General features: G+C 39.9%; 1 protein-coding gene across 1 annotated transcript in view; it reads right to left on the reverse strand.

The window, feature by feature from the left end:
* OVST (ovostatin) overlaps positions 1 to 13,595 on the reverse strand; it is a 35,279-nt gene that overhangs the window by 12,232 nt on the left and 9,452 nt on the right. Inside the window, exons 13-28 of the mRNA NM_205226.3 lie at positions 13,491 to 13,548; positions 12,843 to 12,988; positions 11,679 to 11,828; positions 10,026 to 10,196; positions 9,523 to 9,655; positions 8,784 to 8,880; positions 8,085 to 8,313; positions 6,621 to 6,744; positions 6,163 to 6,281; positions 5,661 to 5,712; positions 4,862 to 4,945; positions 4,052 to 4,228; positions 3,466 to 3,547; positions 2,911 to 3,067; positions 2,333 to 2,407; positions 192 to 357 (exon numbers count right to left, since the gene is read on the reverse strand). Coding sequence (NP_990557.3) covers positions 192 to 357; positions 2,333 to 2,407; positions 2,911 to 3,067; positions 3,466 to 3,547; positions 4,052 to 4,228; positions 4,862 to 4,945; positions 5,661 to 5,712; positions 6,163 to 6,281; positions 6,621 to 6,744; positions 8,085 to 8,313; positions 8,784 to 8,880; positions 9,523 to 9,655; positions 10,026 to 10,196; positions 11,679 to 11,828; positions 12,843 to 12,988; positions 13,491 to 13,548 — 2,020 coding nt within the window. The remainder of the gene's footprint in view (positions 1 to 191; positions 358 to 2,332; positions 2,408 to 2,910; positions 3,068 to 3,465; positions 3,548 to 4,051; positions 4,229 to 4,861; positions 4,946 to 5,660; positions 5,713 to 6,162; positions 6,282 to 6,620; positions 6,745 to 8,084; positions 8,314 to 8,783; positions 8,881 to 9,522; positions 9,656 to 10,025; positions 10,197 to 11,678; positions 11,829 to 12,842; positions 12,989 to 13,490; positions 13,549 to 13,595) is intronic.

Raw genomic sequence — 13,595 nt, forward strand, 5'->3', positions numbered from 1 at the left:
TGTAACCTGGCCTTTCTCACAACTACTTAATGTGGAGCAACAGACATGTTGTAAGTTTTTTCTGCAATTACTTGGAGGTGTGTGATTTCTGATTCATGTGCCTATACTCTCAATATTTTCAAGGTGCATGCCATCAGTAAAATGTATTCCATCTTCCCACCTCCCCAAATCCTGAAATGGCTGAAACTCACCAACTTCCTTTGCTGATTTCTGTAGTTCTCTAAGGAATGATTCACATATTTCTGCCTTGCCAGCTAAACAGAAGGCATAGGCCACAAGTGCCTGCGTGTAAATGTCAGTGATATTTTTTTCAGATGCAGTCTCCAGGCAATAAAAGGCATTTCGGATTACTGTGTGCTTAAAAAACAAATAAATAAATAAGAACAACAACCAAAACAACACGTGTCTGAATTCTGAACAGTTGTCCTCACTAGATCAAAAGTTTCTTTAAACCTCTTGTTCATCCTGTCGTCATCGTGGCAATAAGACTTAAGTTTGTATAGTAACCTTGGGAGAGAGAATACAGGACTCTTTAAGGAAGGATTTCAGACTGAGATTTCATACTGTTAGAGCAGATTTTCAGTATGTTCTTGAAGATGTAGGTGGATAAATAGAAGACTACTCTGCTTCTTTCACACCTAATTCCTTCTGCTTACCTCTATGGAAACAATTCACACTGTACTTTCGTAACCAAGAGTCTGTTGACTTGAACAATTCCAATATTTTTGGGATAGTCTCTATCCTCAGTGACCCTACTGAAATTTTACTTCAGTTCTGTGGAGTTGTATTACACAGGTTGTGTTGAAAATGATGCTTCCTATTTATTTTCATTGAAACTACAACAGCCACAATAACACTATTTGACAAAGCAAATTCTCAGCTACAAAACACTAATTTTCAACATAGTCACCACTGTTAGCTATGACTTTTGCCAGTGATGAACAAGAGCCTGCATACCGTGCTCATAAAAATTTGTACCAGCTGAGATGACCCACTGCTGCTGTTATCTGTTGTGGACCTCTCTGGTCCCGGGTTGTCGCAGACCCCCAAGGGTTCGAAACTGGAGTGATGACATGACCCAATATGAGTGCATCAGAGTCTCCGTTTATTATTTGTTACTTACACTACACACATATATAGATTGTGGCAAACGCACGTCAGCTTGTAATTGGTTGGAGCATTGCGAAAAGCCTCCTGCCTAACAATACTATTGGTCATGCATGTTTTCATACCATTCCACTGTCTTAATCTCTTCCCAGGCGAGCTACCCCCTTATCTTAACTGAAGATTTAAAAAACTCTGAAGATTTTAAAACTGAAGATTTAAAAAAACTCAGTTTGTCTTCCTGCTTTGACAGCTTCAAGATCTCATAGCCTGTGTTGTGCACATAGCACCCGAGCTCACAGCCATCATAACAAGCTAGTACTTTTCCATTTGTATCTCCTACAACTGTTCAAGAGACCCATGACCCCCTTGGCTGTGGAGCCGAGTTACAGTTACCACTGCTGAAATGCACAACCCACTGCCTCACTGAGCTCCCATCCACTCTTTGGTCTTCATAAATGTTCAGCAAGCACTGATGGATGTCAGTAGGTGCAATTCTTTCTGTATGGAGGAATTCAGTGACACATCTTTGCTTCATACATACTTCCATGTCAGACCTCATTTTGTCAGACTGCCTATCTGCTTCCATATGTTGCACAGCAATAAAATTTGATGGCATATTGGCAGGAAGGTTCAAATTCTACCACTATACCACCAACATCCACCTCTGGCTTCATGAACCAACATAATAAAATGGGAGGCATTACTTTTGGACCATTTCTCGTAGGTTTACATCAAGTGAAATAAGTATACTGTTGACTCCATGTCCTCATTAATGTGTTTCTTAATCAGGAAGTTTCTCAAAAAGTACATGACAAACTAGAGGCAGAGAAACTGATATACTGAAGTCTAACATCTCAGCTGTACTCTCCTTTGTTCTAGTAGCCACTTTCAAAGGACAAATATGCTTTTCACTCTGGTAGATCTTCCTTTTCCCAATATGGCTTTAAGTTCCATTTAGATTTTATGCATTTATGTGTAATACTTTATCTTCCTGACTAAGCCATATTTGAGGTTAAGCCATAGTGTGTGTGCTACTACCTGGAAAGATTTTTTTAACTGGTAGCTAAACGGTGTCATTGAGAGCCGAGTAATGTTAACTGAGAGCTTTCTCTCTCCATCTCTTTGTCTTTCTCTACTACCTAGACTATTTGTAGCAAGTACAGAATCCAAGGTAACAACTGGGAACTAATTCTAGATGAATAATAGTAGTGAAAGGCCTTCTTACCGACATGGAGTGCCCAGCTTCTAGCAAGGCAATGGTGATATAGGCAGAAAGTGACAGCTCATTTTCTACTCCTCCCTGAAGAGGATATGGAGAGAGGAATTATCAGTGAATAGAATGAATGAAAAGCTTTCAAATATGAGTTGCCATATCCCAGTTGAAGATTGTGGCTGTTTCTGCAGGCAGCCCAAAATGAAGGAGAGTACATACATAGCAGAGATAGCTTATAAGCTAAGAAAAGTTCATTATTATTTAAACAAAAAATAAAAAAGCAATACAAAAAGAAATACAAAATCCTCATCAACAACAGCCAACCAACTACCATCAGAAGCAATACAAAATCCTCAAAAAATACGAATTCCCTCAAGGCTATTGTCTTGTAATCCTCTTGCAGGTGTGCAAGATACGTAAAAGAGAGTGAGGAAGCTGACTGTTCTGGAAATAGTTACTGTAAGGTGTGGAGAGGTATCTCTTGGCAGAGGAGAGGCATTTAGAAGAAAGTATAGGTTTTGGTATGAGAGGTAATGAGAGAAGATCTTAATGATAATAGCATACATTTAACAAAAGTAATTCTTTACCACCTTCATGGCATTGTTGACAAGTATCCCAGTACTTTGGAAGCAGCCATCTGTCTTCTGTTTTCTTGCCAGCCATATCAGGGTTTGAGCCTGGACATTGTCATCAATATATATGAAGCGACTAGCTTCTGCAAATGATTTGTACACAAAGGCAGTGAGCCTGCAAGGGAACCATGAAGCTGTCAGCTGATCTAGGAACAGAAAAAGTCAACCTTTTCACTTGTGCTAGGCACAAGCCTGAATAATTACAGTCAACAAGTTGGTGACTTGCTTTCTCCTTGTGTACTTCTCCAGGGAAAGGTACCAAAAAGAATTGTTATCTAGCTGGAATCCATGGAGGAAGACTAGCACACTCTGAGGCTGATCCTGGCTGCAGAGCAATGCAGTGCATTGGGTTCCATAGGAGAAGTGAGGAGCAGGAATCAAGTTTTAATCTATCTACTACCAGTATGCACTCTCTGATAGGAGCTGGAAAGCCATTGCACTTAGTACTTGGAGTTTCACTCTTAGCCACCTCTGTACACCTGATTCAAGCCATTTCTGCTTCCAATCACTCACCAGGTGTTCCCTTCTTTATCTCTAATGCCAAATGTGCTGTAGGATCCATCAGGATGTTTGTATGATAGCTGCTTCTGGTAGCCTGAAAGAATGTGAAAGAGAAAATGTTATCTAATTAAAAACAAACAAACAAAAAAAAAAAACACTCTTTCTATTTTCCATCAGATTTACATGGTATCACATTGGGAAAGCACAGAAAGGTGAAATGCATCTGCCATACAGTGGGGAAGCTCTGAAGGAGCTTAACTGTGGACATACAACATCCTGTCCTGTAGGAACACTTAGTCACAGAATAGGTAGCTCATGTCAGCTCTGTGCTCCACCTAAGTAGACAGGATTAGGGCAGATGCTGTGCCTATGTGGAAGAGGAGGAAGGGACTTAAAGACAGAACCTCAAAGGAAACATGATGACTGAGTTTCAGTAGAGCAGGAGAAGGAAAGAAAAAAAAGCGAGGCAGTCCCTTGGATCTCTGAGCTGTGCTACAGCATCAGTGCCATACTGCTTGAATAGCCATGCTAGTGCTTCTGCTCACTATGCCTCAATATGATTCAGCATACACTGTAGAAAGATGCACAAAACTCTCACCGCTCACTAAGTATCCAATGGTCTTGGACTTCACATCTTCACTCAGCTGTCTTGTCTTGTCCAGATAATCCAGTACATAGATATTGGGTGCAAACAGGACCATGTTCTGTTCCCCATTGCCAAATGGCATCTGAAGGAGCTGGTGCACGTTCTGAATGGCAGTGCCCATGATGTCACCTGGTGAAGAAAAGATGCCAGGGGAATCAGCACAACTCATGGCCACTGAAATAGTTATTTTCATTCAGTAGGGAGAGTCATGGAAAACCTGGCTGGGTTAGAAGCCTCTGTGGTACTGAAGCCTGAAGTTCTCAGTGCTTTCTCAGCGATTTGTTCTGTTCTGCTTGACAAGTTAACAAATACATTCCTGCCCTGCATTTTCTTACTTAGATTTAATTGCCCATTCCAGAAATACATAGTACCTATTTTGGTGCCACTTTATGCAGATACTTGATGTCTATTAAAATAATGAAACCAAGGCCAGTACAAGACCAAGAAGTTTCCATTAGCATCTCTGGTTTGTACACGAGTGAGTGGAAGAAAGTCTTACGGGCATGAGTCTGGTAGAACACTCAGAACTGTGCTACTTCCAGGCAAAACATTCAAATGCAATAAGTTTGAACAGAAATGTGAATAAGGATGTCACTGATTTTTAGATGCAGGAAAGAACATTGCTGGACAAGATAAGAATCAGTCTCTTTGCTCAATATTTCCCACAGAAGGAAATAAAAGTCACATCTTGAAGCCCAACAAAGCTTTCATTTCATAGTTTAAAGTTTTATTTTCTTAATGTTTCATTAATTTTATGTTTACCAACAACAGAAAAGGAAGGTCTGGGTGATCCTTCTACCACATTTGTAGGTAGATCTATAGCAACATCTTGAGAAATGACATCATCTGTGGAGAAAAATATTAAGTATATTGTGGATATTTGTTTAGAACATTGGTTACAGCAAAAACATCAGGAGAGAAGGGAGTGCAGCTAAAACTATCCAGTGAAAAATAGCTCAGATTATGCAGTAACTGTCATTGCTCAACAGAAATCATTTGAACAAGGTAAGGCTGTTGCTCAGTCTGTAATGTCTGTGAACTCTTTGGATTTCTTCAGTGTGGTACTGGGGAGAGCTGATTGGTGAGTGTCAGGGCTGCCTTTACGCCTCTTTTAGCAGCTTTCTAGGAAACAGAAAACTACAGTAAGCATCAAGATGATAGGATGGTTCCATTCCCATTATAAGAAGGAAGGTGAAAGCTGCAGATATCCTTGGAATAGACAAAAAGCGAACATGACTGTGTACAGTCGAGTAGATTTTGCAACAAAAAAAAAGAAAAAGGTAATCTCCTTTCAATATCTTCACAGACCTTCCTTCATTATCTGAGCACTTTTGACTGAAGCATAGACACTGCTTAAGTGACATGCACTAGGTAACACAGACTTTGTAGCTGTGAGTTGAACACTATGCACTGTGATTTAGTAGCTACAATATGTAAGTAACTGCCATTTGAACATCTCCTGAAAAAATGGGGGGACAGCATCAACGAACAGGAATGAGTGGGAAATCCAATCTCCCCTTCCCTAGCCTTCCCTTCCCTCAGCAGTATATTGAGCACTTACCTTTCATGCAGATCAAGAAGTTCTGGGTCTCTTCCCTTCTTATGCCTTCAGGCTGGAATGGTGATGGGAAGAAGAGACACAGGGGAAGAAGGTGAGAACAAAGCATAGAGAGGAAAAGCAGTTACAAGAATATTCATACCCAGCCTCACCCTCCTCCATCATAAGATGGCTGTACTGAAGCAATGGTTTGCAGGTTCATACTTGTTATGGATAGTACAGAAGGTGAGGGAGATGAAGTCCCTCATTTCCAGCTTCTCCTCTGTATGAGGAAGATGCGCACTTACCAACATCCAGTGATCCTCATGAAAGAGGACATCAGATGGGCATGGACTTGAAATTAGATTGAACAGCCCAACCCCATCCCAGCCAGATGCATGTGGAGCCAAACAAGAAGTTCTTCAGGGAACCAGAACAACTTTTACTTCCTTTTTGTACTTTCGCTACAATTTTCTTTTTTCATGGTAGGAAGTACAGGGCAAACAGGAAGTGCTGTCAGCAGTACCTCAACCAACAATGCCCTGATCTGGGTGTCCCTGTAGTCAATACGGATGTTCCTAAGTGCTTCTTCTTCACAAGCTTCATCATCGTTGGTCTCAGCTGTAATGCTGAATAATACATCACCTTAAATAATAGCAGAAAAGAGGGAAAATCGACCTCTGTCAAGAAGACTTCTGGTTAAAGTGAGAAATTGCATATGATAATGATTATCTGTAGAATAGTAGAGTAAGTAGTGCAGAACAATGAATGATCGGTCACTCTAGGTGAGACATATGGGAAGAGAACTGATCTATAAAAATTGAAATGATAAATATACTGCATTTCTGGAGGGGCTTTTTGACCTGGACAGCTGGAACAGGGGTAGACAAAATTATCCAGGTTGGAAAAGAATTAGGTTTACAGGTGAGGTATAAATTGATTAGTAACAGTCTCGGGAAACCAGCTAGATTCCAAGCCACTTACCAGTTCCTTTGGGGAAAATATTCCAGACATAGGACTTTCTTATCTTGGCACATACACATCCATCATCTTCTGGGGAGATGAGTTTTGCTTGATAATCAAGGGATTCTAACAGCAAAACATTAATCTGAGAACAGAAAGAGGAATGTAGTGCAATAAAGATTTTATACCATAGAAAAATGGTGCTTTATTATTAGAGAGCAGCTGGATCACCTCTACTTATGTCAAGTATTAACAGTGTAGAGCAGATTGAAGGCCTGGGATAATGGTGTACAGATGAATCATCTATCAGATGTGACTTTGGCAGTGTCCTCTTCTGCTCTTTATGACATTCTCCACTGAGATATTAAATATCCTATACGTATATCTGTTTCTGGATCAGGATATGGAACTATGTTCAGCTGACCTGGTGCTAACTAACTTGCAAGGAAGTTATCATTTAATGTTTGCTTATGTTTTTGTTATTGTTGAAGAACAAGATGAAGAGATGAAAGCCTCAATAATGGATATATTTTTTAATAGGCTGATTAAGGCCTTAGGGTTGTTTTTTTTTTTTTCCTAGTCAAACTGTTAACAGAGTTTGAAAAAAAATTACAAAGATGTGTCTTGATTTTTCCTTCTTTTGTGATGGTCTCCTTTCGAGATCAGAGAGCTGATTTTCAGCAAATAAATTAAGCAAAAGAAATCTAGACTTTGTACTTGCCTCTCATTTTAGGATACAGTGTAAGAAACAAGAAATCAAACAAAAGAGCTCTGTTTTTCTTTCTTCAAGTGTGTGTAAGTTCCTTCAGTGTAGAGATACAGTGGTCTAGAGGCATTTCACCTGGAAAGTACAGAGCACTGAGAGCACAGACAACCACTACCTGTGACCAGTATTCTCCAGCTGCACATACACCATATAGGGGAAGTATTGAGACATTGATACTCCCTACTTTTGAGAACTTTTGCCCCAGGGAACAAAGGTTTTTCTGTTCTTCACTTCTTGCTCTTCCCATATGCTTGTTTGGGAGGTACAAGTACTTAATTCCTTCACAACTTCACATATCCTTTAAAAAGGAAGCCAATAAAAAGTGATGGCTTACATAACATTGAAAAGTGAATGATACTCCACAAAGTACTTGTTCCCTTCCTTCTTAGATCTCAGAAGACAGTTGTTTGTACAAACATCCTAGACACAGTTCACATAGACCTCCTCCTGTTTTGTAGTTGTTCAGGAAGACAAATTCCAGACACAGTTCACATAGATCTCCTCCTGTTTTGTAGTGGTTCAGGACAAATTCAGTCTATCATTAGATAGAAAGAGCAGTGCCTCAATCAAGCAGAGACAGATCCAGTCATTTTCATTTACATCCATCATTTTTATACTCTTTTTTGTTTGACTGTTTGTTTGTCTATTTGCTTGCTTTTCCAGACTACAGATTGTTTGGAGGTGGGATAGGGACTAGAAGTGTGGGCAGAAGTACCTACCTTGATGCAGTGATTGAGGTAGTTAAAGACATTGGCTCTAAGCAGGAAATCTTCTCCATGAATGATGGAGTATGGCAAGGTCAAGTCCACAAAGAAAGGCTGGAAGGCTGTCAGGGTAGCAGGCACAGACATACCAAATCCAGCCAATTCTTCCACACAGAAGGCACTGGCCTTCCATTCAGTGATGGTGTCAGGGATGGTGTATGAGACACTAGCTTTTCCAGTAGAGCTGGTGAGAATGTACAAAGAATGAGCTTGGACAGATGAAGTTTTATATAACTTAGTTTTCTGTAGAAACTCTTAAGTTTTCAGTATGAATGCTATCTCTGTTCTGTTTTAGAAATCCCACATGCAAGTCCCCCCAGAACTTACCATCCAAATCTTCTCAGAAAAGTTCTGCCCATCATTTCCCTGACTTAGGAAAGAAAACCCAGATTTCTTGTTTTGCAGACCAATGTTTTAAACAGAGGTTTTCTCTTCATAGGGAGTATGGCTCATAGTATACACATTGAGGAAATAGATGTTTTGGAACAGGTTAATATTATCATGAAAGTAGGGAGGGCAGATGGTCAGAGGATGATTGAAAAAGATGCTTCTTCCAAGTCAAGAAGAGGTGGCAAGAAATTACAATAATGCAGGAGAATATAGGGACATTTAGTAACTTTTAAAGTACAGCAAAGAGAGAGAAGCGGTACTCACTTTATTAGGATAATATCCCAAATCCAAGTTTCGGGGAAGAATTCCCTAATAGTCTCAAGGATGTGTCTCTTCCCACGTTCTTCTCTAGCTACTTCAGCTGTTAAGAGATAGTGAGAATTTAGTCAGTCCTGGTTCATGTAGTAAAGACTCCCAGAAAGGATAGGCTTTTATTTGCATGAACAAGTATGAAGGATAATTAGTGTTCACTCATTTCTTTCTACCTGAAACTATCAATATTTCCACACAAGTATCAATTAATATTAATTGATGTCACTAATGTGTTCAGGAGTTTGGTGTAACCTTGTATTACTAAGAAAAAAGAGCGTATTTATCGAACTGCACTTCATCTCCAAACATGAGCATAAGACTTATGACTCAGTACACTTGGTTCTCAAATCTGTGTGGTGGCCACACTGTGGCACCGTCTCTTCAATAAGCTCTGGATGGAAAGGAGTCACTGTCAACAGTGTCAGTTTTGTTTTGTCTCTCCCAGTTCCCAACACTTCCCACTATTAAACTCCAATATTCTCCATGATATGAATCAGAAGTGTAGGCCTGAAGGGGTTTTTTGGGTACTTGTTATAGTAAGCCATCTCATTCTGAGCCACAGTATTCAAATGAACAGTTCTGAAAGCTGAACACTGACAAAGGAGATTTGTGAGTACCATCCACGTCTGTTCCACATAAATCCTATTTGTTTAAGAGAAAAACAAAATCTCTTACCTATCCCCTATACTACCTGATAATTTGACATGGTGTGTAGAAGCTGTGAATCCTGCATTCAAGAAATATGATGGAGGTCTTACTGTTTCTCTAGTACACACAGTTGGTTGCCGAATCTTTGAGTTGGTAAAAAATTTCATGCCCATATCCTGTGAAAAACACATTTTGGTGTCAGCCATAGCCATATTGCAGCTGAGGTTTATTATATTCCTCCCTCTTCCCATTACTACCTTTCCACCACATAAATGCCTGGAGACTTATATGCAGAGACTTTTGGGAGTTCTGTGCACAATGGAAAATCACAGAGTGCATCAGAATCAAATGAGAATGGATGCCAATTCAGAGAATTTTCCATGTGTGAGTTCTGCTAAGAGCACAGGAAAAACTGTAGAGCTACTACATAAGTAGAATCATAGAATCATAGAATTGCCTAGGTTGGAAAAGACCTTAAAGATCATCAAGTCCAACTGAAAGTAGAAACTCACTTCAACAGATTTAAGTTATGTATAGGTTATTTACCCTGAGGAACTGATATACATCTGGGCCTAATCCAGATGTTAGAGGTCTATAATATAAGCCTTTGTGAAAGATGTCATCAGATGAGACACAGGGGTCTTGTGGATCATCTTCTAGATTGAGCCCATTGAATATATAGCCTTGTAGATCTTGAATGGGGTGCAAGTTGTATATCTGTGAGGAAAGGAAACACAAAGATCAATCTTGATTACATAGTCATGTGCTGACAATTACCAGTGCTGAGATGCTTGCCTGTTTGAAACCATGCTCTGTTTCTTGAACTGAAAACTCTTCAACAGCCAGGCCCAGAAGGTGGTGATCACTGGTGTCTAGTCAGAGAATAGTAACTAATGTATACCCCAGAGGTCAATACTGGATCCAGCCTTGTTTAATCTGGATGATGGGACAGAGTGTATCCTCGGCAAGTTTGATGCCATCCAGGGGGACATCTGCAGGCCAGAGAAAGAGGCCTACAGGAGACTTATGAACCTGAAAAAAAAGTGCAAAGTCCTGTCCCTGGGGAAGAGTAATCTCATGCATCAACACATGCATGAGGTCCAATCAGCTGGAAAGCAACTTTGCAGAGAAGGATCTAGAGTCCTGATGGACAAGAGTCAACAGATGTGCTGTTGCAGGAAAGCCCAGTTGTTTCCTGGACAACATTTAGAGTATTGTATCCAGCAGGTTGAGGGAGGTGACCCTTTCCCTCCGCTTGGCACTGGAGAGGCCACACCTGGTATGCTGGGACCAGGTGTAGGCTCCTCGGTACAGGAGAGATGTGGAGCTGCTGGAGAGACTCCAACAAAATGTTGCAGAGATGAGCATTTCACAGCTAGGACTGTTTAGTCTAGAGAAGAATAGACTCAGAGGTATCACATTATTATAAATAAATACCTGAAGTGAGGGTGCAATGAGGACAGAGCCAGGATCTTTTTAGCAGTGCCCGTTGCTATGACAAGAAGCAATAAGCACAAACCGGAATACAAGTGGTTCCCTCTGTACATCAGGAAGCAATTCTGAAGTGTGTTGGTAATGGAGCACTGGGACAGCTTGCCCAGAGAAGCTGTGGAGTTCTATTCTTGGAAATATTCAAAAGTCATCTGTACATGGTCCTGGGCAACCAGCTGTAGGTGCTCCTGCTTGAGCAAGGTGTTGGACTGGATAACCTCCACAGAGGTTTCTTCCAAATGTGGATATTCTGTGTGAGGTTCTGTGATTCTTACAGAGTATAAGGATCATGGGATTGCTACCTGCAGAGTAAGCAGGGGCTTCACATTCAATTTGGATTTTTACTCTTTCTCAAGTCTATTTTTGTTTTTTTTTTTTTTTGGTCCTGTATCCTTCAGAGGATATAGCACCCAGTATAAAGCTGATGTCTCTGTGTGGCATGCTTACTGACTTGTGATCATCTCCTGAAGCTTCCCAATGACTATCCAAGTCCTAGAGTCACTGGTTAAATCAAATACTAGGTCCTTTACAGGACTTCTGACTGCTAAGAAATGAAGTCTGCATATTATGTACATATTATTATGACCAGCATATGTAAAAACTGGGCGATGTCTTAACACACACTAACAATCTCTAGTGAAGAGACTGTAATAGAGAATAAACCTGTATTGCAAGGAAGGAGAAAATGTGCTTGTTTGGGTAACTTACTGTTTCTGCAGACAACTCTGTCTCACTCTTCAGAAGCAGCATGCTTTTATCCACTGCCCTCACAGCACAGAATGAATTAGCAGCAGCTTCAATCACTAAACTGACATTGGAAGTGGTGAGCATCTGCTTTTCAGAGAATTGCAACTGGACCTGAAATTTATCAAACACATGTTGGTATGGCTAATCCTTACTGCTTAAGGCTTCTCTGGATGTGTGAGAAGAATAACATAAGACTCTTCTGTTAAAGCACTGTTGGTCTTACTAGAAGGTGCTGGTTTCCACTGCGCCAGTTAACCAGGCCTCAACTATAATGCAGGCTTAGGCAATAAGCACACTTAGACTCCTATGTTGTGGTAACTTACCTGATTTTAAAATAAAGTGTTATTCTGCTGCTGCTATTGTCAAACAAAATCTTATTATGACACTTGACTGCGTGTAATAAGAACTATAATGAGCAAATCATATTTTTACTAGATTTGTACTGCCTTACAAATAACAGTGCAAATAATTCTGTTTTGAATCTATTCAAAGCAAAAAAAGATCTTGATACTTGTGTTAGATAAGAGAGAAAAAATAGTAGGAGGAGATGACAAGAGATAAATGAAAACATTTGCTTAGCTTCACTTGTCTTATTTTCTAATATTTTGTTTTATGTTTGAATATCTTTTAGCTTTCAAGAACAAAAGATAAGAAAAACCTTAAAATCCTTAAAGTTGAAATCTCAGTTCAAAATTACAAATCAGTGTTCAGATTTTGCTAAGAAAAAAAAAAAGGAAATATGAAAAAGTTAAACCCTAAGATTATTATTATTCTTTTTCACTTTTTCTCCTGTAAAAAAAAAAGTGTAAAAAATAAGATTACATTGTAAAGTGGAATAAGACTAAAACATGTTTTAATGGTTAGAAAACAGACAGTCCAAACTATATAGGACACTAGTATAGTTTTAGAGAACCAGGTAGAATTTGAGAGTAGTGCGTTTCCAGAAAAGTAGATTTTAATTTTAGAGGATTTACCTTTTGGCAATGAGGCTAGGTGGAGGTAGAGAAAAGATATGAGGCCAAAGAGAGAAAAAAAAAGGAGAATGAAGAAGAAATGAAACTGTTGTGAATGTGTGCGCAAAGGATTTGTATTTATGTGGCAAGACTCATTCTTAGTGCTTCTCACCTTGTTTTTGAAGCACTTCTCAATTGAAAATCGTACACTGTCTGCTACCAGCTCCTTGGCAGGATGTAACATATATACAAGCAACCGAAGGGCAGGAGCCATTTTCTCATTGACCACAAGTGGAATCATGAAGGTGCCATTTTGATCTGTTAATTGAGAAGAAGAGACTAATACAGAGACAAACACAAAGATCTGCTGCTGTAGCCACCATATAGGCAGACATGCATCTGTACCAGTCCAAGGAGCAATCTGCAGTTGGACTATAAACTGAAAAATCCTGGAGTAACAGTGGCCAGGAGGTGGCATGTCAGAGTTTAGATCCAGATGCCTTCAGATTTACTGAGAGTTTGAACATGTGGCCAGACAGCCCCCCAGACCAGACACTGTATTCCCTCCATAATCCTTTGGGAAGATCTTTACGTGACACTGCTTCTTGACTCATACCTGAAACTGGTTTCTGGACTATGCCAGATTTTATTGTACTCTTAATTGCGGTGATAGAATCGTGCACACATCCATTGGTGAAAAGGGATACAGCCATCCCATAGCTGCTGTGCACATCCAAGAAATGTTGTCTTGGTCCCTAGTTCCCCAGTTTACCCATTTATTTTTTAAACGCAGAAACCTGATGATGACAACTTAACTTACCAGCTTGGATATTAACTTTAATTTCCCCTGTGAGGACAATCTTGCCTTTTGCCATCCCCTGTAAAGGAAATAACAATACATTTATGGTTTATTAGAGGTTGGAGG

The sequence above is a fragment of the Gallus gallus genome, chromosome 1 (assembly GCF_016699485.2).
Source record: "Gallus gallus isolate bGalGal1 chromosome 1, bGalGal1.mat.broiler.GRCg7b, whole genome shotgun sequence".
Lineage (NCBI taxonomy): Eukaryota > Metazoa > Chordata > Aves > Galliformes > Phasianidae > Gallus > Gallus gallus.